Below are 26,709 nucleotides of genomic sequence, written 5' to 3' on the forward strand. Positions count from 1 at the left end.
TTTATAAATGGCTCCAATGTTACATTTATTTCCATTAAGTAAAGGTCTAGGCTTTGCTTTTGCTTGGCTGCTCCTATCTGTCAGTCACAAGGGACAGGAAAAAAATAAAATAAAAGGAAAAAAATCCATCCTACACAACAACCACACAACTCATTTCCACAAAATTAAATCCTGTCAATTATCTCAGCATCAGTGTCCTGGGCAACCACAGCATAATCCTCCCACTAACACACTTCAGAGTACCCTTCAAGGTGAGCTGGAAGAACAGTTAGAAGCAATTTAAATGCCAGATGAGAGCTTGAATTACTTGTTAATAAAATTGCAGTGATTTAGTACAATCCACTGCCTAAGTACCTCCAATATGCTGTCATATTGTCAAAACAATATTATCTTAAGCTTTTCAACTTCACCTATCAGTTACATAATGCAGGCTTTCCAAATTAACTAACATTCTTGATGGCATTTTACTTTATTCAGCTTTGAGGTCTCTAAGGAAAGAAATTGGTAAACAAATTAATACCATTTTAAAGAGCATTCTTGACTCCCTGCCAAGATTGGCATCTCTGTGTGGCTCTGAAAAAATTATTTCACCTGTGATGAAGAGAACAAACAAATAATACAAACACATAGGGATTAAAATTAGGACAACAATGCAAAAATAAGGGTGTAATTTACTGGTTTCTCCATATTTATCTTTTGTATGATAATGCTGTCTTAACTTATCAGCAACACAGTACATGAACTGTTCAGAAGAACATGCTCCCCTAAGTGAACAGGTGCTTTATAGTTGCAACTGTCCATCAAAAAAAAAATAAAAAGAAACCAAAACAAAAATGCAGGCAGCTGGGAAGAATACCTGAAGAAAATCTTGATAAGCTAACTAATGCAGCAATACTGGTATACCTTTCAAAAATCAGCTTTTGAATTAATCCCTAGGGGAAAAAAAAAAAGGTTCCTTAGGAATTTGTACTGGAGCATATTTTCTCTATGTCGTGACTAAGTCCATGTTCTCAATTTAGATTAACTGGGATGGGGACCAGCCTGCATGGAATAGGACCAGCTTCTAACCCTGAAGTCCATCACACAACTTTATCAGTTTGTTAAGAATCATTCAGGTGTTCTGACATGCTGTGATTCTCTATCAAAGAGGCAGAGCTGGTGGCAGCTGCCTCACTGCAGCCTACAGAGATCAATTTTGTTCTCTGTTCTATGGGGTGACATGAAACAGACACACTTAATTCAACTGGCCAAGTCTTCACAATCAGAAAAAGAATCACTTGGGCTGGAACAAGCAGCAGATGGTAATACCACATCTCTGGTTCTCCTTGCCTGAAAGCACCCTCTCTCTGCACCCCAACTACAATTTCTTCTGCAGGTAAGAAGGAAGAGAGGGAGGGTAGCACCTACAGGTGATGATTACTTGTGTAGTTTGTGGCACTGCCTCTTTACTTTGGTACGTCCTGATTTGCTAGTGTGGGGAAATCTAGAGCTAGTTGGATATATGTTTTCCAACTCTAAATCTAGAGTTGGATAACATATATATTTGAATGTTAAAACAGTCCTTTGAGAATGTAGTAACTGAATAAGAAGTTAGTAGAAATCAACATTTAAATCAATGGTTTGTTAAAGTTTCAAAAGGACTGTGGTAGGACGGAAGAAATAAAAGTAGAAAGTCATCTAAGTCCTTTTCTTCACAAAAGGTTGTGCTATACTTTCTGAAACAACCCCTCACATCTACTCAGCCTCCTTTGATGCAATTAAATTTACTAGTTCTGTCAGGTACAGCTTCTCCACAAATTCCTTCGCTATATACAGGGCTTAGAGAAAATACCAAAGAGAAAGTTAACCCAAATTCCCTCATGATTTTGTCATTGGTCAGATTTTATAGCTCTCTGATCACATTTCCAATTTCCACTGCATTCTCTTCAGTTGGCCCATATTCCTCCTGATTTATGGTAGCTGGAAGCAGACACCGTTTCTGCAGAGACATGTTAGAGAACACTTACAGTTATAGTTTCAGGTATTTATGCACCTAACAAGGAGTTCTTCTAACCCATGCTTCCCAGCTTGCTTGTGAGAATAACTTCTAAGGTTTTAACATCCTCTTAAAAGTCAAGGTATCTATTTCCTATCCTTCTATCTATGAAATATCTTAACTCATTGCAGGAGTAAAGTAGAAGAGTTTGAGGGGGATTTTTCTTGACTACCAGTTATTACTGTGCATTTATCAACTCCTTGATATACAAGGGCTTTCTCCTTCAGGAACTGAGATTAAGGTGGTTTATCACAACTCTTTTTAAAAATATCAAGTATAGTCACAACATTTAACTTTTTCCAGTCAACTGAAACATCTCCCTTTTTTCACGAGTCCTCAAGAAAAATGAGAATTCACCTGTAACTGCTTCAGTCAGCTCATTAAGTATCCCAAGGGAAAGTCCAGTAGGACTATTTTGTCTGAGACTGATTTACTTAAATATGCAGCTGTTCTCCTGCTCAGTCTTTGAATTGAGTCCATTTGCTTCATTTCTCTTTGTAATAAGTCTGCACGTTCTCTCTTCTTCCATTTTCAGCTTTCATCCCCCACCCAAGCCTCCTTTAAATTCTCTTCACCACAGGATCAGGATGCAGGCTGAGACTCAGAGTGCAGCACAAGGCTTTTGGGAGCCAGCTGTCAATGAACAGCCTCACAGGAGTCTGTGAGCCAGCATCTGAATAAGGGCAGTGCCTTGCATTGGAATGCATGGCCTGAAGGAAACCATAGGAGTTTGTTTATGCCCACAGTTGGCTATAAGCCCAGAATAAGCTTTTTAGGTCAGAGTAGGCTGTTGTAAAGTGGGGAAGAATAAAGGGCACACCAGAACTCTAATATTACAAATTAGTTAGCAGTTCCTTACTAACAATGTAATCATATCTCTTACCCTGTCAGAATAGCCACTGCTGGACTGCAGGGTAGGTAGACAGGTAGATTGAGTGAACCCACAACAGACTGGCACATTCTTGGTAGCTAAACTCAGATTGCAAGTGTTTTAAATTTTCATTCAGCTGTATCTGGAGCCCCACCTAGCCTGCTTATATTGCTTTGAAGTCTCCTTACGCCAACACCACAAAGCTGCTACTGGTACCAGCATCACCTGAGGCTGACGATGAAAGGCTGGGCACAGCTCAGCAGGACACCCACCTGACAAGGTCCATGCCTAGCAAGGCTTCAGACTCAGAAGCTGGCTCTCTGGTCACAACAGCTTCGTTAGCTACACACACTCCGTGCTCGTTAGCTCCCATTTCTGCCCCCCACAGCCAGGAGGGCCTGCTGAGCACCACAGCGTGAGTCCTGGGCACCTGCTCAATCTCGATGTACGTGCACTGCAGAGACAGCAGGGAGACAGAAGGTTAAACAATCACTTCATCTGCTGCTGTGACTGAAACAAAACATGACTTCGATGTACAGAAAGGACACACCTTGTTTAAAACGTCCATGCTTTGTGAATGAACAAGGAAGTTGTTTAAACAACATTTAAGTGTCATGTTTGAAGCTTCACATCCTTATATTGCACAAGCCTGGGAAAGTACATGTGCTGATGCTTGCAGCTTCCAAGAGACAAGCAGGACCCAAAAGCTAGGATCAGTGGAAAGCAGCAGGAGACAGACTGTACTGTCACATTAATAAAGCACCAACCATACCCGTACACAATAACAAAATCAAACATTCTACCCCCTCCCCTGCTGTCAGGGTACCAGTTGTGGGTTTCTCTGGGTCTGCATTGAAGGCACTTGAGTAGTTCATGTTTGAACTCAGGTGTTTATTATTTCTTACCAGTAAAAGAGTCTCACTGCTGTGAGTTCAGCAGCTTTTCATTAAAAGGCACAAAATGGCCAACAATCTCTTGTTCCAAGGTCTTTTAAGACTAAACTGATACCTAGATTATTTTCCCTTTTAACCCAATAACTGATCCCAAAGAGCTGCAATGGGGACTTTTCTGCCCAATAACAAAATGACGCCCAAACCCACGAAGAAGAAGGAAGAAGAAGCATGAAGAAGAAACCCAGGATGACACCCTGTGCCCTCCATCTTGCTTCCATCCACAACATACTAAAAATCACAAAACCTAGATTTCCCACCAAGTGATACACCTACACTACTCTCTATAATCTATTTCACACTTTTGTGGGTTCTACTCTATCTTGAAGTCCAGGAAACTTTCTCCATGAATGAGGGTCAAAGTCAGTGCTGCCCTGGGGGTCAGGGCACCCCAGAGCAGACAGAGAAATATTCCCAGTGCCCTGGGTTTCCACACCTTCAGCACCATCTCCAGTGCTTTATCACATACAGAGTCACAATGGTTGCTGGGACAAAACACATTGAAGGCTTTCTCCTCCCCTTTGCTGCCCCAGCACAGAGACAACTGGTAGCAAGAGGGGAAAAAAAACAGGCCTTGAAAAGATTCAGTGGTACAATAAACCACTTTGATAAACAGTCACAGAAGTAAAACATGGGCACTGCTGCTGCTGAAACTGGTGGTTTTACTATTTTAAATGGTCTGCTTTAATTAGATGTCTGCAAATGTACTCTGACAAGTCAAAAACACAAAGGAAGGCTGCAGAGAAGTCATAGTAACTGGAAGGAAGAAAGAAATCATGTTGCCTTTCAAATACATTTATTTGCCTTCAAAACAAGCACTGTTTTCCCAGACAGCATGGATGAGAGCACAATCCATGATTGGTTTGTGCAAAGCAGAGAAATATTTTATATTTTTCTTTATATTTTACTGTTGAATTCACATCAAGTTTTTCATGGATCAAACTCTGCAGAATTTGCTTTTGGGAAGCCTAAAATTGTCTGTATTTATAAGGCATCTCTTAAGGTCCAGCATTCCTATTGTAACACCTTTCTTACAGGAAGTAATTTGCAACAGTTTTTTGGAGGAATATCCGATCAGGTATATCAGAGTAAACAGGATCATCAAAATGGACTTGTGGACTAAAAGTTATTTGCCTTGCTTGCCTGGCTGTGTTGATATTAAAATCTAAAGCCAAAGAAATCAGTCCAAAATATCACAGCTTCAAGAAGCTTTGTTTTTTTTCCTAGCTTTTCTTTCTGCCTTTAAGAATTATACAGCATGATCATCTTCAGCCTCCAATCTTGAGAAATTATTTTCACAGTAATAGTTCCTCTAGCATGCAATTAAAATGTGTAATAGACTGTCTTTGTCAGAAATGGGATTTTCAGAGTCCTTCACTTTGACCATGCAAGAGGGATACAGGAAATGAGCTTACCACCTTGATTAGGTAATGTGTGTAAATAGGTCAAAACTGAACAAAATAAAAAACAAAAGATCACAAAGCAGAGGGGCAGTGAACTCTTTCAGCCTAAGGACAGGCTTAGGCAAGCAGATCCTGTCAGGGACAAATACCTGCTGTATTTGTAGCAGAACATCCCTAATATTTGACAGGCTGTTTGACCAAATTTGCTTATACAGTAATACACTGTGATTTTGTAGAGGCAAATTCCTCTTCTATCAAGGTGCCACAACACTGGGCACTGGCCAGGAGCTAAGACCTGTAAAATAAAAACTCTTATTATACAGTTCACTCTTAGCTTCATTGTGTAACCAAGCCATGCCATAACTGACATTTCTCATCAAAAGTCCCCCCGCTCCTTTTGAGCTGTCAGCAAACAAATCTCATTTTTGACATTCTGCACAGTTTCATTTCAGAGCTTCAGGTCAGTGCTGTTTGGATAAGCACCCGAAGCATGTGTGTGAGCAGGGAATAACTGCATTTGCTGCATGTGCAAAGGGGAGTGGGAGGATTACATGTGAAGCAGGGGAGGATTACATGTGAAGACAACACCAGGGCAGCTCTCAGGCCCCAGGTCAGGGGGGTCAGGCACCCCTACATGTCACAGGTGCTCAGCTGCCTGTGGCCATCCTGCAGAGCCACCCATGAACCTTCTCAGTCCTACAGCAGAAAGCAAAAGCCTAGACACAGTGTGGAGGAGACTCCAGTACTCCATACACCCACACTTGCAAAGCATTTTCTGGCTCAATAGCCCCATTATACAAGCTTGCTTACACTGAGTCTTTGATTTTTTAGAAGGAAAAATGATAACACTCTGAAAAGTGATAGTTAAGCTAAAAAAAATGCTGAATGCCTTTGCTCTGCAAAACATACTTGCAAGGCTATCCTTGCTACCACTCACTTATTACTTGGTGTCTCATTCCAAAAGCAAGCACTCCCAAAGCTGCTATTCATTGCAAAGATCTTATTGTCAGTGGTAGCAGTTGAGAAAAGGGAAGGAGGAAATTGTTTGTTCCTGCTTGAGGAATCCAGAGCATTCTGAAAAAAAAATGTGGGTTTGTTTTGGAACTGTGTAATCAGAGGCCAGAAAACATCCATAGGCAACACTACACACCTCAAAATACAGCTGTCACCTTCCATAGTGCTTCTTTATGTCCCCCAGCCCCCAAAAAAGTGAACATGGAGCATATTTTCATGCTATATTCAGTTTCCATACAATAACTCAGGTACAGACAATATTCAAGCCTTGTCTTATTTACATAAATTGTCTCAGAAGACCTAAATAACAGAAAAACCATTTCAATCTGACAGGTCATGTAAAACTACTATTGACTTGATTCTTATTCCTTTGTCATGGTTATTGGCACTGCTGAATAAGCCTTGATGACATTTTACCTTCCCACTATAATTATTTACTCCAGTAAGCATAAAAGTAGGCACTCAATGGGATTTATGTATTAAGGCAGGAGATCGGTTCATGTTTAAAATAATAGGTATGAGCTTCTCAAAAATGTAGGGTCCAGAGGTGACAGTAGATTAATTTTAAACATAAAGCTTCACAATTTCACCCCCCCAAAAAATAACATCAGAAAACCCTTTCCTAAGAAACAAGAGGAACTGGGCTCTCCACTTTTACCCAAGACACATAAGTTGTAAAGATAGGTCAACCAGAGCCAGACACTGGATTTGCAACACAGCAAACCATTGCTGCTTCTTCTTCCACAGAAACCAGGACAGCACTTCAACAGCTAAAACACAAAAGGAAATAGTGGGGGAAAGACAACACCATCCACCAAAAATCCCTCACTGGCCACTAGATTTCTAGAAACAGGAGCTTAGATAATGACAGGATTTTAAAAACAGGCAAAAATTCCAAAATCCCTGTCCCCCCTCCTGCACCCCACAGACTTGGCAAATCCCTCCAGCACAACAGCAGAGCAGCCTGTTCCACTGAGCACTGGGCCAAACCAGGCAATGGTTTGTTTTATTATGATAAATAAAACAGACATCAGGTACTGCTGGGATTCTGCTTGCCACTAACCCTGCCTTCAAATTCCTGAGATGTCCAGCTTCAGCTGGACTAACCTTTTTCTTTGAGTATGCATACTAAAACCAGGAGAATACTGACAAATTTGGTGGCAAAGACTGAGAGTGAGTGGCGGGGGGCTCCATTGATTTTCTAGAATTCAAGCCCTGAAAGTGGCATGACTGGCATCTTGCCCTGTGACAGTGAATTCCCATTAGAAAATATAAATTAAGAAGAGAGACCTCACACACAAGAGATGCAGCCAACAACTTTAAAGAGAATTGAACAGGCTGGGAACTAATGATACTTCTTTTATTTCACTTACAGTATCAAGAAGAAAATCTTATCAAGGGAGTTCTAAGTATAGTACAAGGCACAAATGTATCTGCCAGCCTAGCTGGGGCATGCAGATAAGTTGGAGGTATTCCAAACCCAGACAGGACAGTCATAAGCACAAGAGATTTCTTCTTTCATTAATGAAAAGAAACTATTGTGCAGTTTCTACTGTACCAAGGCTGCAGAAGCCCAATTCCTAGCACTGTCAGTCAGGTCATTATGAAATATCAATGAAATCACATAGGCTCCAGCCCTGGATAACAAAGGCAATAGTCAGGGAATGCTTTAGAAAGAAATGATCTTTGAAAGGGGGCATTAAGATTCCAGATACAAAAGAGATCCCAGGCCAACCCCCTTCCCTGCCATCAGATTCTGGTTGGAATTTGGCATTAACCCTTTGCTTCACTGCTTCAAGCACTGCCACACCATAGCACATATCTGAAAAAAGGCAAAATGTCTGCGTGATTGCAGCAACTCAGTAAGTTGCACTGTGGCTGCATTTTTAACCCCTTCCAAGGAGGGGTGCAAAAAACGTGCTGAGGCAGCCTCACAGCCTGAGCCTCCCTGGCCATCAGGGCATCGACACTGACAGCCTGGCTGGAAATGTGCAGACAGGAGATCCCACAGCTGACATGGGCTGCCTGGGCTTTCCCTCCATGGGGAAGTGGCAATCTGCAAAACTAGAATGGGGTTGTTCAAGGAAGCCCCTCAGATTATCTAGTGCAGATGTGCCTAGCAATGAGCTTTACAGAGAATTCTTCTGCTGCTTATTGACAGAAACAAATTTAGTAGAGCTCAAAGAAGTGGGAATAACCTCTCCTGGGAAAGAGGAACATGCAGGCAGTAGTGCACAAGACAAAAGAGGTGGTTAGCCAATGCTGTTACCACTGCTTGCTCACACAGAAAGCAGAACCAAGTATAGAATGGAAGACACCTGGATGATGATTTTACCACATCCATTAAACATGGCCATGACATCTCCTGCAGCAGCAGGACTTGTGCCACAGTGCAGGGGACAGCCACACACCAGGGTCCATCCAGCCTGGGCACCTCTCACATACTCAGCCCAACTCTAGAGCTCACAGGGTCACACCAGGACAGTGAGCAGAAGTGTCTGCAGCAGCAGGATGAAACCTCAGGTAGCCAGCTCTCAGGAACACACACTGAGGATACTCACATTGTAGCCAGATAAAAAAGCATTTACTAAGTGTACAAATAGAGGAAAAAAGCCATTTTCTGCCACAGTAAAGTATCTCTTTTCATATTAAGAACAGTTTTTTTCTCTTTTTATGAAGACCCTAGTGCACTTTACATATGTTTTCTGTTTGCATATTATTCCCAACTGTTTGTATTCATTGCAACCAATAACTATGAAATTTGAATCTTATCTCTAGCAGTGTGTAAGGATGATAAGATTTTATTTCAGGAAAAAAAAAAAAATAGAAGCTAGAAAAAGCTAAACAGTTCCCCTGGCCAAAAGCAGAACAATCTGCACCCTCTGACTGACTCTAACCTGCTCTATCAAGCCACCAATGAGCCACTGTATAGAAAAGGGCTCCACAAAGCAAAATTTAAATGTCTTTAAAGAAATCAAATACCACAAAGTTCAGCAAGGCACCTAAGGCTGAGAACACTCTCTGGAGACACTATATGTCAGAGTAGGTTTAGCAGTCAAGAATGCACCTCTTGTTTTTCAAGACACAAATTTAGCAGTCTCCCAGAGGATAAGGAAAAGTAAAATTGAAATGTGGATGAAGCCTATTAATTTAATGTTTTAAAACAGTAAGAAATACATTTCAAGGAAGCCACAAAGAGCACATGACAGAGACATCCTTGGAATTCTTGGATATCCTAGGCATTTGAAATACTTGCTCACTCATATGTTTTGACACAATTAAACGTTTTGGGTCAAGATGGAAGAGTTGACAGATTTTTGCCCCACACAATTCTAATACTCTCCCCTCCTCTTCTGTCTGCAACAATTAAAAACGAGAATTAAAACAATTAAGAACAAAAAAGAATAGTTCAAGCTAACCAGCTTTGCTCTGGTAGCAGAAGAGAACAAACAAGCAGCACCCCCACAGTAAAAACAGGCTTTGAGAGGGCAGAAACATCCAAGAGATTTTGGCTTCCAGCTCTGAGCTGCTGCTGGGGTGAGCACTGTGCTACAAAGCAAAGTCAGACACATCAGTGTCAAGGCCAGTGGCCTGCAATGGAGCAGAAGAGAGAAAACACTCACATTAGCCAAGAAAATGGAGCTGAAGGCAGGAACCAGTTTCTTTTCTCAGCTGCTGTCTGCCTGTGGGGTGCCTCTCCTTTACCTCTGTGTGAAGTCTCAGGGAGAGCTGCAGCAGGGTGGCCTGGACAAAGCCTCCAGTCCGTGTGTGCAGGAGCTCTGCTGCCCACCAGCAGCTGTCTCAGTGGAGAGGCAGGAATGCAGCTTCCTAAACCCCCTCTGGACTGCAAATCTGCAGGCTAGAACCTCATTTGTTTACACAGGGTAAGCAAAATGCTCCATCACAGGCACAAACACTGCTGTGCCTCATCGAGGTTTCCTGCCAGGCACCACTCTCCCATGGAGGTGTCACTGGGGGTGCCCAGGTTTGCACCCACACCTGCAGCAATGTGAGTTAGCACTGCCAGTCTCACCTGGAGGCTCCCCAAAGAGCAAATTCTCAGTAGATCCTGCTGCTGATTGACTTATGTTACCAGATTCTGAACACCTTGCCCATGACACAACGCAGGAAACCCAAATAACTGGCAACAAGGGGAACCAAAGATCCCAGACCTGAACTGCAGCACTGGTGTGATGCCTGGTGATGATGTTACAAACACCAGGATTAAGATCACCAGGTGATACAAAGCCAACTTTAATGCAGTCAAAGTCTGCTTTCCAAGCTTTACACTGTCTTGTGACACCAGGCAGGGACCCATCAGTTTCCTTTAGGTGAGTTTTTATGTCTGCAGTCCTCAGACCAACACAGAGAAAAAATCTTACTGCTCCTCTGAAAACTCGGAGCAAGGGGAGGTAGAATGATATCCATAAAAAAAAATACAAAAAAACAACAGAGCAAAACAAAAGAATAACTAAGGCATAACTATGTCATGATGTTTTAGAGAACAAGAAAATTCCTCCTACCCCACAGAGGACTGGCTTTTAGCCCAGATCTGTGTTTAATACCAACATAGTAGAAAAATTTGGAATGTTCCACACTTTTATAGACTTCTTTGCTAGTCTACCCTTTCTACTTTCCCCTTTCCATTCCTCTATAAGAAGTGCATGCTGTTAAGGTGAAAGAGCTTTTACAGCTCTGTAGTGAAACAAGAAACCAAGACGATTTTGAAATCATGAATATAAGGTCAAATTAGAGGAAAGGAAGATGGATCTAAAAGGAAAAAAAATCCACATGGGAAATTCATCCACAAAAAGTCATTTTGCCAAGACTTCTTCAGCAGAAGGAAAACCACAGCAGGTTACTAGAGAATAAAAGAAATCTAGTAAGTAAAATCTACTTTGAAAATAAGTAAGACCGAGGGACTTGCATCTTAATTCTCACTAATGTTACAAATTCTTAAAATCCACATCTGGGGAAAAAAAATAACACACTTTTAGTAGAGGAATTCCAAAAAGGACCTTATTTATGCTTAGGGGAGCAATGCTTCACCTGCTCACACAAATTCAGTAGGCTGAGCACTACAACAAGGAAGAGGGCTGATCAGCATCTGCCCCCGCAAAATTGCAATGCAGGGGAAGAACAAACCTTTGAGAAAGTTGTCACACACATACACAGAAGGGACCTTTAATGAAAAGCCCCATTGTTCAGGGTCTTGGGAACCTGCTGACGTGGAGGGAAGGAATTATGTTGATGAGCTAGCTGCAGGGTTACTTGTCTGGTAGATTGAGGCACAAAGATCAGGCTGAAAATGACTTGCAGTATTCACTGAGTCCCCCTGAGACCCTGCCACAAAGTGACTGAGAGCTATACAGCACAGCCCTCCCAATTCCTTGATGGCAGCAATCTCACTGAATTACTGTGAGCCACTTTTGGTTACACAGTGCATTTTCACAGATGCAAGCACAGGAGCAGCACAGAACAGAAATAGGAAATAAATAGGATACAAACTCCCTGACAGAGTTCTGTAGAACAATCCATGCTATTTCCACCTCTTAACAGAAATTCAGAACATGAGTGGCAGCCAACCAGGTAATCACAATTTGATACACACTGAACCACATTGTGTGCAAAAAACAGAACATAATGAAAACCAAGTCCACTATCATTGTCCATTGATGGTAAAGAAACTAAAGCAAGTATACAATATGGAATGGAGAGAAAAGCAGCTCATTTGGGAAAAAGAAACCCAAAACACTAGGATGGATGAAAAGAAAAATCTAGTCAGAGGCACAAAGGATTACTGACTTAGAAAAACTGTAGTGTGAAATGATCAGCCACATTTTAAATGTATGATATTTGTTAATATCATACATTTAATTTCTCAGGGCTGTTTAGTTTTACAAAGTGCAAAGGAAGGGAAGCTGTAGTAAAAAAGAAAACCTGCTCCAACAGTAATTGGAGTGTTGGCAGCCTTCACGGGTTTCAAAGAACAAAGTATTAACCCTGAGCATGTCAAAACTACATATGGAAGCTCTGACACTCCTCTCCACTCCCCCACCAGTTAATTACCTCTGACAAGTTTGTTCAGAGGTGGAGAGTGTTGCATGCCTGGTATTAACAAGGGAAGCAGCTGGACCCAAGCCTTTCCTTGAAGCTTTTCTTGTCTCTGAGGTAGCACTCACTACCAACACACAACGACTCTGAAAACCTCCCAGACAGCTACCTTGGACCTAACAAAACAAGTAAAATCAGCTCTGTGGTTTAACCAGCTTACTCCACTCGAAATATGCGTGAGTAAAAAAAAAAATAAAAGCACATTAACAATACTTAGTGCTGAGTGTGATGAAGAGGCAGTGATAAGCAATTACTTGCACTGCTCTCAGAGAAAATGATGATGTTTTTATCCTGTGCTAGGAGGAAACAGGAAGAATTTTGGCAAACATCTGGAGCTTGTATGTTGCTGCACACAATTTTACTTGAAAAACCTCAGGACAGCTAATGAAGAATTTCATTGTAGTTTAGACTAGCAGAAGCCAAAGTAGTCATTAATTAGGATTTAAGCTGCTACTTTAGAAAAAAAAATGGCCCCCTCCAGTCTGTCATCTAAAAGTGCATCTTCACCACACTGCAACAAATTTGACCTTAATTTTTTTTTATGCTTCCTGCTCCTAAAAGGTCTGGCAAAAGAGCTGAGTTAATGACTGAATTCTAAAAAAAAAGGCACTAAACCAATTAATCATGGTGTAAAAGAGAAATCATAATAGATTATATATGCCTTAATTATATGCCAATTATAAAATTATAGATTATTATATATGGCTTAATTATATGCTTCAGCAAATTATGACAATCTCATGAAAGAGTAAGATGTGGGGCAAAGAGACCAAAAGAATCAAGAACTCTTACAGTAAGTTCTTACAAATTATTCTCCATTAAGGGTACACAACAGAGAAGCTTTCCAAAGTTGTTCTTCCCCAATAACAGAACTCTTTTTTCCATTTCCTGTTCTATGCAGAGGTGCTTTAAAACAAACTGCTCTGAAGCTTTCTTCTTGTCTTACTGTCACACTTGTGTTACATGTGCCAGCACATGTCTACAAGGTGCTACAGCACTCAACTGTGCATAGTGCTACTGGGGGAGGGGATTTATTTATATCCAAAATTAAACCATTTAATAATGCATAAGTTGTACTGTGGGATCTCAGCACCTCAGGACTGATGTGCAGAGTGACTGAGACCACCCTTGGGGGGCTCGGAGGTCCTGGAATGTTGCCAGAAGTGTCTGGTAGCAGGACTTTGATCCTGCACAGGATACATACATACATACATACACCTGTATGAGGATGGGAGGATTTCACTGGGTGAATGGTGAAGGGATAAGTTAATTAGAGTGTGAAACACAGGGTTTAAGATTTCTGTACAGGGGGGTCTAAAGAAGTAAAATGGAGGAATTGGGGCATGTCCTGTCCTTCTTCTTCTTCTTCTTCTTCTTGGCCTCCATCTTCTGTGGTTATGGTGGCACTTTGGGATTGGTTATTACTAAAGGTGTACTGGTCAATAAGGGTAAAAGGTATTGGGGAAAATAGGTAAATATCTTATACGTAGTTTTGAGTATAAAGATAAGTGACCGCCCCGAGGGCTCTCAGTGGGCTCACGGCCGACGTGCTGTGCAGACCTCTGTCGGGCCGAGAGAAAATCTTTTAGATAAAAAACTAATAAACACTGAAGACCGAGAAAAAACCTGAAGCCTCTTCACGTCCTTTGGAGCGCGGGCTGCCCAAGGCCACCCCGGGCCTTTCCAGGTCATTAAAACAGCCGAGAAACCAACATTGTACTAGATGCTGGCAGCAAAAAGAATTAAGGGAACATTAACAGAAAGAAGAGCACCAAAGCCTGTGAAACCTGGAAGTCATCCCCTTTGAAAAACAGCATTAAAAGTGGCACTGGCCTTCAGATCTCTTCTGGGTAAGTGCCACTAGATCCACACAGAATGTGTTTGGATGAGAGGCATCAGCCTGGTGCAGAACACCTCCTGTCCTCAGCCTTCTGCAGAGCCACAGGGCCAGGAGGAAGCTGAATGCAGGGAGCCTCACAGACTCTGCTTTCCCAGCTGCCAGGCAGAGCAAGAACCTGGGACCCTAAAAGCTGCTGGCAGTGCCACATCAGGCTCTGTCTCCTCTGATAAAATGACTGCCTGCACAGATCCTTGTCTTTCCTTCTGATGCCTCAGTCTCTTCATTCCACCTTCACTTTACACTTCCCCCTCTTCCTGTCTTCTGGTTCATTTGTCCCTTTGCTTCACTCTTCCACATCTGCTTATCCTTTCATTTCTCCTGTCATTAGAACAAGGCTGCAGTGACAGACTACAATTACAACAACCTCCAGCAGGGTCCCTGTCAACCTGCAGCCACGGCATCAGTGTCCAGCCTCAGGACTCCACATCCAGCCTAGGCTCAAGAAAAGCCACACCACTAAAAATTGGCCATGATGCAGGTGCAGAACATGCCAACAGAGCCCATGGCATGTACAAGAGTTAAGTCTGGCTTACAAACTTGAGCACTCGCATTCTCCTCCTCTCACATTCCCTTATTAGAATACAAGTTCCTCAAGTCCCAGATTTTTGGCTAAGTTTCTGAAAAACAGATTTCCTGTTTTTCAACCTGTATAGCATAGCCAGGCCCCATTACTGCCAAACAACAACCATGAATGAGAGTAATTCATTTGGCACACGACAAACTCCAAAAATTAGCTTCTAGTACCAGTTAGCCAGGAGATTTTTACCTTAGAAGTAAATCAATTGACCACATGGTGCAGGAATCTGAGATGTGAGCAGTTTTGCCTGTCTGCCAGAAAAAGTAGAGGTCACGGATTTCTCCCCAGTTAAAAAAGTTACATTGTAAGTTTCATTTTTCAAACTTGTAAAAAAATCTTTTCTTTTTCTACTCAGGAGATTTGAGTGAAGCAAGTAAGGACTCCACAATCTGATGGGAAAACAAGACAGTATTCATTTCTTCCAGCAACAGTGATTTCTCACAGTTTGAATGCCACAATTCACCCTTACCTCCACTTTGCTTCCTGGCTCATGCTCTGCAGCAGCAAAGTACACCACCTCCTGTACTTCATCTCTGGGCCGTGCAGAGTTCTTCCCAAACACCACCAGCCCATCCTTGGAACAGGGGGGCAAGGCTACGAAACAGTAGCTTGGAGGAGCTGCAGCCATCCTAGGAAGGAAAGAAAGCATCAACAAACAAAACTAGTGGGTTTTTTTATTCATAACTGCATAGATTAGAGAGTCATTCAGCCTACTGGTACCAGCTGTAGCTAAGAGAGAATGCACTCCCTCTGTCAGTCGATTGTCCAATGATGAGTGAAGAACGGGTCAGCTCAAAGGAACCCTATCTGAATTTAATTTTAAAAATATAATAATTTGCATCGTTTTTCACCCAAGCTTTGTGAAGGCATAAATGGAGAAAAGGCAAGAGAACTGTGCCTTGATGAGCCTGCTTAGTCCCCACTGAAAGAAGATACTCTGCACTGGAGCTCCTTGGGAACGTATGACCTAGATGTATTCTGCTGACTCAGGCAAGTGCAGAGACACAGAATAACTTTAAATAATTTACTCCCTCTGCTCCCATGCACTTCAATATTTTTAAAAAGGAAAGATAAAACATGTTTGAGGGATTCCTGAAAGAGGACAATAGTATAACTGGAAACAGAACAAAGATACAGCACAATTACATCCAAAACTGTCAGTCAATTTATCTACTCAGATGGGAGAGAGACTGAAGCACTAATTGCACTTTATTTTCTTTGTGGTTTGTCTGCATTGCTGCTCTTACCTGAAGTCAATTGATTGCTGTTTATTTGTTTAGGTAGACTAATGTGACATGTTCATAGGATAATTTTAAATGTTTGCAATAACAATATATTAAGAAAAATATAAACTGTTTCAGGACTATTGCACTACTGTAGCTGGTCTTGTGTACATTGCCATATCTGACATTTTTTTCCACCATTTAGAAAAATTTCTGGTACATATGGCTACAAAACAAAAATGTGGGGTGTTTATCACTTGTTTAAAAGGCACTTAACACAGATGTCTAAATTTTCTTCATAATTCTTATCACAGCAATAGAAACTCAATAATATACAAATATACCCAAACAAACAAACAAACATGTTTCTCTTAATCTTCTATAATATCATGAAGAAGTAAAATACTTGCACACATTTGCTCTCCTTAGAAACAATCAGCACTTGAGTTTCCCCTCCAAATTCATCTGCAAGACAATGCTGGGCATGGGGAAGTGTGCAAAGCTGTTTTTTTACCATTAGCTTGCATATGCTTCAAACCATTCAAATTTTGCTTTTTCTTTTTTTTTTTAAAGCTGCCATTTGAGTACATACTTCTCTCAGAGCAGCAGATAATAAAATAGAGGAAGAATTCCTTTTCTATAGAGACTGTAATCCATAAAATGGTAATTGTTTGCCTGTGGGCTATGAACAGATCACACAGATGCTCAACCTTGCAAAAAAAGGTCAAGTGGTTCCATGTTAGAAGTGCCCTCTACCAACACAATGTGAGGCAATGAATTGTCCAGGGAACTCACACAACCTTTCCATTTAGGTAAAATTATATTCATCCACTTGAGCTGAAAATGCATTAGGAAACAAACAAATCCCTTTTCATAAGCAGAGTTTTGACCAGTGGGAAAGGACAAGCTACTCTGAGCTGGAATTACTTCAGCTGATAAAGCACATCTGTCAGAGGACCCTGGGCTGCAGATCTGCCTATTGTGCCTCTAATCTGGGACACTGCTGGCTCTCCAGGAGTGTCTTGCACACAGAACACATAAAAAGTCCCACTCCGGTTGCCATGCATTGCGTGCAAGTCCTCAGAGCACCTGTGGTGTAACTGGAACCAGGAGTGTTTGTGGAGTGTTTGCCCAACCTTCAGCACTAATGAAACCATTCAGTACTTTGTTATTAATTACTCCGAGTATGAGTATTGCTGTGCTGGTGATGTCAATGGAACTGCTTTCCAGAACTCTCGGAGTTTCCACCTGCCTTCAGGTAACTCATCTTTTAGAGCACCAAATCTGTCCTCTGATACATTGCCAAATGAGCCAAAATCTCTAACAACTTGCAGATTTAGTGAGGATCTCACTATTCAAAAGTATTTCCTTTATTCCAAACACTAGCTAAGCAGATTTATTCTAAATACATGACACAGCTGAAAAACATTAAGCATCCAAGAGCCTAGCAAGAAAGGTTAAAATTATATACAATACTAATTTTTATTAAATTAATACCTAAACCTATTGGCAGATAAGCTTAAGAAGAGGGGAAATATTTCAGCATTCTGTTACTAAACAAATACAAAGGTATGCAGGGCAGACATTTACATACCTACACTCTGAGTAGATAGGAAAAAGAATTAAAAGCTTGTAGGTATCGAATGCCCTTAAAATTCTGAAACCTCCCTGAAAGAAATAGTCTCAACTATGTGAGAGATTTTATTTTGTATGTGTGAGATTTTATTTTTCCCCCCTTAAATATACCAACAGTTACTGAACCTAAAACAAATTGCCATTTTGGTAATGTTTTATAAGTATGAAAGTATGCAAGTATGAGTAAGTGTGGGATTTTTTTTTTTTCCTTAAATACACCAACAGTTACTGAACCAAAAACAAACTTGCCATTTTGGTAATGCTTCTTAAGCATGAAAGTATGAGTAAGCTCCTCTATAACTAGAGTTCCCTTCAACACACAGTGTATTTCATAAGCATGAGCAAGCTGCCCAGCAAGTAGAGGTCACTTCAACACAATGTATTTCATACAGGCAAGTATGTAACAGTCAAATACTATGTCAAATGCTTTAACCTTATCCCGAAAACACGACTGTCAGTGCAGGAGTTTGCACTGGGATCCCAGATTACATTTCAGAGAAGGAAGCCATCCAGCAGTTACTGCAGTTCAAATCTACTCAGTTTGCTAGGCAGCACTTTTTCCCTGAACCTCATTTGGTTCATTTTGAATATGACAAGGATGGCCATTTCTCAGACATACCCACAACCTCTACTTGTTCACAACTCTACTGTATTTTATTTTCCTCCATCACATAGCTCAAACAGTCTGTTAGCAGCCACCTATCTAAGCAGGACATTTCTACTTGCCTGCTTCATGTTCTTCTTTTCTTTAATCAGCTTCAGGTTGTCCTCATGCTCATTTTCACATATTTGCCACCTCTTTGCTCTCTTACACAGCTCAATACTGGACAAACATCTTTCACCCACAGGAGGAAAAGAACACTCCTCCATGGTACCTCTGATAAATCAGCCTGACTTTTAAAACCACCTACTGTTATAATTCCTACACTTTTTTTCACAGAGAGTTTGCTCCTCCAGTGAAAAGTAATCCTGAAAACTTCAGAAAACAGAGGGAATGACTGCAAATAGATCTCAAAGAACAGCTTGCTGCCCATGCACACAGTTCTTCACCACAGAGCATGTCAAGCACAGTGGCCTGATTTTCTCAGCGGACCATACCTCAGACCTACATTCTGCTGTAGGCAGAGGTAAACCTACACATTTGTCTCAATTGCAAACCATCACACTCATAGATGGGCAAGTTCAGAGAAATGAGGACTGTACAGACCATTGTAGCTACATCCAGCACCACTCTGCTATGGGAGCCCTGGAAATGGCCAAAGAGCTGCACATCATGCTGTGCCACAATGGAATAACTGCTGCCCTTGCAGGGAGTTAACAGGCACCATGCTTGGCTGGCCTCGAAGCACTGCAGGCACAAAGGTTGAAAAAAGAGTTCTGAGCAGCAGCCACAAGCTAATACACTCCACTTGCCATCTTTTTATTTGACAAAAACACACTGCAGCAGGGATGCGATATTCCACCTGGTCTTTTTTTTTCCAGTCTCCTGCGTTCTGACACTACAAAGAAGACTTCCTTAACAAGTTCCTTTATTAAGATCTTTTCTCATTGTGATAAGTCCCATTTAACACCTGACAAGCCAAATTAATTGTATGAATATATCACCACTGCTGTCAGTGGTAAAACAGACAGTACTGAGTATTTTAAAGCAGAAAGAAAGGAGTAACAACCATTGGGCAATCACAGAATCAAAACAGTTGGAAAATACCCCCATGATCATCGAGTCCAACCTCTGAGCAAACCATCACAGCACTAGGTGCCATATCCAGGGGTTTCTCAAACACCCCCAGGGATGGTGACTCCATCACCTCCCTGGGATGGAGGTGCTTCACATGCTTAACAAGTGAAGAAATTCCTCCTGATGTCCAACCCGAGCCTCCCCTGGTGCAGACCATGCGCTCTTCCCCTGTCACTGACTTCCCCTTGTCACCACCACGTGCTCTTCCCCTGTCACCGGCTGATCCCCAGGCAGCTCCAGCCTCCCTTCAGGCAGCTGTAGGGAGCAATAAAGCCTCCCCTGAGCCTCCTTTTCTCCAGGCTGAACACCCACAGCTCCCTCGGCTGCCCCTCGTAGGGCTCACTCTTCACAGCTTCATTGCTCTTCTCTGAACAAGTCTGGCTCCAAATATCACAAAGGGAAACAACAGGTACAGCAATTATCAGGGCTTTATAAACATGTCTGAACATTGCTATGCTCCTGAAATAGGGTGAACAGGGGTGTGTTATTGCCTAGCATCACCTCAAGAAAAACTAAATCCACAAATCTGGATAAACATAAAGCACTAACTTTCAGGTTAAAAATATCAAAACCTGAAACATTTTACATGAGGATCTTACAGATGCTGACACATATTTAAAAAGCTCATAAATTCCAATTAGAACAACTTGTGCTATTATAAATAAAATCTCTATCTAGTAAAAAAAATCTCTAGTAAATATCTATCCACAATCAGAAATTTAAAGTGCTCAACACAGAATAAAATCACTATTAAATCTGTGCATAGAAGTTGTGACAATCTAATGGAAACTTCATTTAGAGGTCATTTTTCACTTACAAAGAAATGAACAGACAAATAATGCTGGAAGAGAGATTAACATACAGAACAGAGATTGCAGTACCCCATCCTCCACCTCATGAACATGAGTGTCAGAGGCTGAAGCCACGCTCTTAAGAAAATAGAGACAGGCATAAATAATTCAGTGTGCTTTGGAGCCTTCCTTCCCCCAGCCCCAGAAACCTGAAATAGCTATGCATCCACAACAAAGCACTCTCAGCTTAGCATGACAGAGTCCAAACTAAAGAAAGGAAGATTTTCATAGTAACGCATTTTAGATTCCTTGGGGGTTTATTCTGTTATTTTTTCAGAATAACACTGTGTACTTCTCTGAAAGCTGTAATTTGGTACTGCAATAATCTTTTATAAAGTGCAAGAATCTGACTGCTACAATAAAATTACTTCTCAGAAAAATAACTTTATCATCCCACATCAAATAGATGTTGACTTTTAAAGTCAACTTATTTTCCTGGTTTGCCAAAATAACCTGAAGACATTCAGCACAAAATAATTAATCGTTTTACAAAGTTACAAATTATGTGAAAACTGGCTCACCAACAACAGCTTTCAGTTGCTCTTTTAAAGAAAAAAAAAACCAAAAATAAACATTTTTTAATGAACTATTGTGATCTTGGAGCAGTTATAACAAGTTAGTGTTCAAGTAATACCAAAACCTATAAAAGTACAACTGAATTTGCTCTTTTCTCTGTCTTCTCTGTCAATTGAAAAACAAAACAATAGGTTTACAATGAAAGTGCAGCACTCACTAGAAAGCAGTGGGTGTTAAAAAGGATTGGTGTGAGAAAAAGAGGGTGAAAGTAAGGGTCTGTCTTGAAATTTAACTCATGTTTACTGAACTAAACCAATATTTGCTCTTCAGACTCCTCTTTTAATTGCTGTTCACTTAATGCCCTGCAACTTTTTCTCAGGGAAAGCTAGAGATGCTGCTAACATCACACACCCTTTGGGTTTAATAGAAGTTTCCAAAATGTTAATTAGTCGTTATTGTTGATCTCAATTTAGATTTACACCAGATGACAAAGATCTGGAGATCTGAAGGAATTATTCCTGCATAGAGCCAGTCCTTTCCAGCAAGGAAAGACATTTAAAGTGATGTATGTCTGCAAACAGTTCTGTCCCCAACACACTATGCAGAAGTTGTTTTCCACACAATATAGTCTCTTGCTCAAAAATGTGATAATATCCAGCCATTATCATGTAAAAGGTGCTACATGAGAGGTCAGCTGCCACCAATACAGATCTTCTTCACAAGAAACTGGAGCAATGCTCAAGCAGATATTAACGATATTAAGCTTCACTGAGACCAAGCAGTCAGCTCTGACACCAGAAAAGCATTCATCTCATGCTGTGATGAGTAGCATTCAGCTGTAAAATTTGCCTTGTATTGATTTGGCTCAGAAGCTGGCAAAACTTCAGCTTGATCAGGCCAAACCTTCACCCAGGAGCACAATTGCTGTGTCCATTACTCAGCACAGCCATGCTAGCAAGCGAGGATGGAGCAAGGAACAGCACACCTTGCTTTCATCCACTCCAGTGAGGCTCCACAGATACATCACACAGACTCATCTTTCAAACACTTTTTGTCTTCAAGGGCTTTGTTGGTACAACTGTCAAGCTCTCTGAAGCTCAGCATGATCAAAGTGTTGTACAGGGTGAAGACTAAACCTCTCCTAATTGCCAATGTTTCAAGCACACCTGAGATTGTCCTAGATTAATATTATGATTATTAATGTCCTAGATTAATAGTACCATTATTAATGCTAGTAATAATCAACATAATGCTCTCAAGACAGCACAGGTGTCCACAAAAACAAGTGTGGTGGTGTAAACACTCAGGTGTCATCTCAGACCTCCACAGTAGTTTGGTCAGAACATTCTGATGATGGCAGCATTTTCTTTAATATTTATCTTACAAAAGAGATTTGAGCTGCTTTTAAGGTCCAGAGAGCACATTAAACCTTTTATGAAGACATATAATGTGGTTTTGTGTATTAAAGGATGACTATTCCTCACTATATTTTGTGCTTTTATAAAACAGAAACCCAGCTGTGCTAATATTGCTGAACTATTTCAGTAACATTTAAAGATTTCAAAAAACCTGTTTTCATTGCAACCAGAAAGAGTAAGTGAACTAATCTGCAAGAAACATTTACAATAAAAAACACAGCCAACGTTTGAGCAAGGATCCTCAGATTTGGATCAAGGCTCTCTCATTAGGAAAGGAAGAATATTTGGAATGGGCCATGCATCATTTATTCTCAACTCTTCCGTATTTTAAATGGAGAGGCAAAAGAAAAGTCTGTTACAATTGTGAAAACTCAGTAAAGGGCTTAGTTGTTGATTTTCAACCTCTATTTTAACTTTAAATTAAGATGTTTCTTGTGCCTGAGACAAGCTTGTATTTCCATCTACAAATCAAGCCCAGCATCTTATGCACACAGAGACATGTGACCTCTGCACCCTGCAGAAAAGCAGTGCTTCCAAAAACAGAAATGAAAAGCAAAATTCATTCAGCTGCAGGCCCAGAACAAAGACAGCAAACTGAAAGGCACAATAATAATACTGTTCCCATCTAAGGAAACACTGAAAGGTTTTCTTTTTTTTTTTAATTGACAATTTTAATGCATGACTTTTCAGGCAAGAGGAAGATTGCATGTATTAAGAAATTAGAAAGCAGACACTGTTCCTGAATATAAAGCACAAAACCATACCAGATCCCTGTGTCCCTATCATTTGGACATTTCATTATCAGACCTAAGTCAAATTGTTTGACTCTTTCCTAACTACCAATGAATGATGATGCCAATTTATTGCTTGAAGGTGCCACATCCAACTGTGATTGTTTCTGTCCCTCCAACCTGTGCCTCCAAGAGGAGTTTGATGAGCAGCTGAAATTTAACAAGCCACGCTCAACACTTTTTTGTTTTTTTTTACATTAACTATATGTTGAAAATTTCTCAAGAATTTACTCAAAATGGTCAAACATTGAGTCAGGGATTTGGGATGGCCTTTTTCTCCAGTAAATTTACTTTTATTTTTGAATTATGAGAAATAGCAATTCCCTACCCAGGCATAAAATCAAGTTGCACTTCAAAGCTCTACTAAGCTGTGTGCTCCCTTCAGTCATTTAACTGAACAAATGCATAATAGGCCTGGAAGGAATTGAAAATATTTCTCTTGCTGTATGTGGGGGAAAATTTGGGATATTCCTGCCAACAGCTGTCAGATTGCTTTAGACTGTCTAAAAAAAACCAAACAGGTAGTGGCCATCAAATGAGCATTCTAGAATTCTTCAGCACTTTAAGTCCCAACAAATGGCGAGACTTCAGCTGTTATAAAAGTTTACAATCCCCTGACCAACCAGTTCTATTTTAATTCTGTAATACACCCTTGTCCAAAGTATGTCCTTGCTTTCAAAGCAGGCATCTTTCAAAATAAGACAGGATCTTAATTTTTGCCCCACGTAATCTGAATTATGTTAATGAAAACATAGTTTTATTGAAAAACAAATCAGGGTCAGTCATCCAGAAGACAACAGATTTCAGACTCATTTCCATCACAGGCTGCACATACAGGGAAAATTCATTATTTATACAGACTTTTCACTGAGTGGGTGTCAGTGCTCTTAATTAAGTCCCCAAGCAGTCACAGAACTCCATCTCTTTTGGCTCTTATCCCAGCCCGCAGTTTAAGGTCATATTTGTAGCACTCTCCATTTTGTAGGGAAGCGCCTGCTCTCTTGCTCCTGTCACTGGGGCACAGACCCTTGTTAGGGGCTGCTGGCATCTGAAGCATCTTTGTGCAACACCCGGGTTGCCAAGGAGGAGCTGCTGACTGTGGTTTTTGCTGTTTGTGAGGATGCAGCTCAGCCGCGTTCTGCGCCTCGGTCGGGTCTCGGTCCCCGCGCAAGGGAGGCTGCCCAGCTCCTCACAGCTGCCTAATGCACGCTGACTGCTGTCACTTCACATCAGCAACACCGCTATGCCAACACGGAGCAACACAAAAAGCATCAAAGTAGCTCGCTGGAAGGCTCCCTGTGGTTTTAAACATACCCCAAAAAACAGAAAGGGTTGCAACACTATCCATAGGAGTTTGTAAATGCTAGGATGTAATGTAGCACACTGTCAGAAACCAGGCATTCACAGAGGCAGGTCTGGGGAGCAATTCTGTTTCTCAAGCGGCTGAATTTGCAGCAAAGAGAAAAATACACTATGGGGATAATGCCCATATTCACAACACTTCAAGTTCATAATAAAGAAACTCTTGCTAGAAGCTTTGAACATCTGGCAAACTTTCCAACATGCAAGCTGCATAAAGCATCCACAGTTGATGGCTTCTGAAGGAGAGGGTGGAGAGCCAAATTCAGCACCCTTTACCAAAGACACCAACCTTGGCACAAGTAAATAAGTGGAGCTTCAATCATGCCATACTTTACCAGAAGAAAACAAACAAACAAACAAACAGAAAAGTTACAAATGTCTTTCAAAACTGGAAGAGATCTTGAAAAATCTCAAGCTTTAAGCATTAAAAAATACTATTCTGGGGAGGACAAAACTGACTGATACCAATAAAGGATTTTCATCCACCACATTTGCCTCAATACAACACCTGCCTTTTTAGACTGTTTCTGTAAGCTCTGGGACATAAGCTACTTACAGCATTATAAAAGGTTTAACTTAATTTCAGTGTTGGTTCACCTCAAAAAAGCAGAAAGTCCCGTGTACAGAGATCTACTTCCTAAGTAGAATATGATCGGAGGTTTTCAAGATTTTGTTTTGCCTGGCTGGAAGATTTAGAGTGCATATTATGAACATAAAGCATGTTTGGAGGTGCCTTAAATCACTAATCCTACAACAGCTTTTAGAGCAATAGTTGCAACTGTAGTAGCCTATAACCAAATGAGTCAGTCAATGCACTTCTCACAAGTTCATATATTTATTATCTTTTAAACTAGCTAGTACAGACACATAGCTTGCATCACAAAATTTACCATGTTTACTACAGCACAATATTTTCTCTGGGTTTATTAAAGTTTCATATCCTACAGATATGGATGGCTTTTCTCAGTTGTGCGACACTTTTTCATAGGGATAGATTTATAAGCATGTGCATTCATAGCATCAAGGCCCTAAGCTCTCTTCCGTTTGAGAATCTGGTTTAATACGATTTATTTCCCCTTTAACTATCAGTACTGGAGAATTTTCTCTTTAAGGCAGATTAATCATAGCCTGTACCATTATTACAGCAGCACAAATAGAGATGTCAGTTTGTAGGATATATCTACCTGCAGGGAGGTTTATCTGCTCATCAGTGACTGAAACCAGCACTTACCTACCTGAGCGTAACAGTATGCTTAGAAAGGCACATGAAGGCATCTAGGTTTCAAGGTGACCATACGAAAAGGCACCTTCAAGAAAAAGACGGGGGGAAACAACCCTCGACGGGTCCTTACAGAGCAGAAGGGAAACCAGCAGCGACTAGAGAGTGCAGCCAGCGAAGACGAGAGGCCGGAGAGCCGGGAAGGCAAAGGACAGCCGGGGACAGCATCTGCTGATGGCACCGAGCCCTGCCCGCACGGCCGGCCCGGGGGAGGCGGCGGCGCGGCCCCGGAGCGGGAGGCGCGCAGGGACCGCCAGGTGCGCGGAGCCCCGGGGACACCGCCCGTCCGCCCCGGCCCCGGAGAGCGGCTCTGCGCCATCCTCCGCGCCAGCCCCGCCGCTCCTGCCGCCATCCCCCACGGCTCCCTCCCGCTCTGCCTCCCGACATCCCTCCTTGCCTCCCTACATCCCTCCTCGCCTCCCTCTCTCCCTGCTTCCCTCCCTGTCCGCAGCCGCCGCCCGGCGCTGGCGGGGCGAGCCCCGCCGGGAAGGTCGCTGCCCGCGGACCCCGACACTTTCCCCCGCGCCGAGCATTGACACGCCAGCCCGGCCGCGCCGCGCCGCGGAGGAAGGGGCCGGGGGGGCGATGGGGAGGCGATGGGGAGGCGATGCCGCGCTGCCCCCGGCGCTCCCGGCACCGCTCCCGTACCTGCGCGCCGCTCCCGCCGCTCCCGCTCCGCTCGGCCCCGCGGCGCCCCGGCCCCGCCCCCTGCGCGCGCAGCCGCCGAGTCCCGGGCGCCGCCGGCGGAGGGCGCGGCCCCGAGAGCGCGGCCCCGAGAGCGCTGCGGCCGCTCCGCACCGGGGACGCTCCGGGTACCGCACGGCCCGAGCCCCGCGCCCCGGGAGGGCCCTGGAGCATCCCGCTGCGGTCCGGCATGTTATCCTCAGCCCGTCTGGAGGACCGAGAGCGTGCCGAAAGAGAAGGGGCTTTTATATTCAGGTTTAGTCTCATGGCTAACTTGTGTTCCTCTGTCTCACGCAAAGGTAACTCTAGGAAGAGAACTGGGAGTTTTAAAATATGGCTGCTGCCTCA

At 42.1% G+C, this 26,709-nt stretch overlaps 1 protein-coding gene across 2 annotated transcripts in view; it reads right to left on the reverse strand.

Annotated features, from left to right (window-relative positions):
- SCRN1 (secernin 1) overlaps window positions 1-26,375 on the reverse strand; it is a 38,201-nt gene extending 11,826 nt beyond the window's left edge. The window contains exons 1-3 of one of the 2 annotated variants that reach the window (XM_058033642.1): window positions 26,326-26,369; window positions 15,334-15,493; window positions 3,179-3,360 (exon numbers count right to left, since the gene is read on the reverse strand). In XM_058033642.1, coding sequence (XP_057889625.1) covers window positions 3,179-3,360; window positions 15,334-15,492 — 341 coding nt within the window. In that variant the 5' untranslated portion in view covers window position 15,493; window positions 26,326-26,369. Of the gene's footprint in view, window positions 1-3,178; window positions 3,361-15,333; window positions 15,494-26,325 lie in introns of both variants that reach the window. The other variant, XM_058033726.1, reaches the window with a different exon arrangement.
- Between the last annotated feature and the right edge of the window lie 334 nt (window positions 26,376-26,709).

The sequence above is a fragment of the Melospiza georgiana genome, chromosome 1 (assembly GCF_028018845.1).
Source record: "Melospiza georgiana isolate bMelGeo1 chromosome 1, bMelGeo1.pri, whole genome shotgun sequence".
In the NCBI taxonomy this organism is placed as follows: domain Eukaryota; kingdom Metazoa; phylum Chordata; class Aves; order Passeriformes; family Passerellidae; genus Melospiza; species Melospiza georgiana.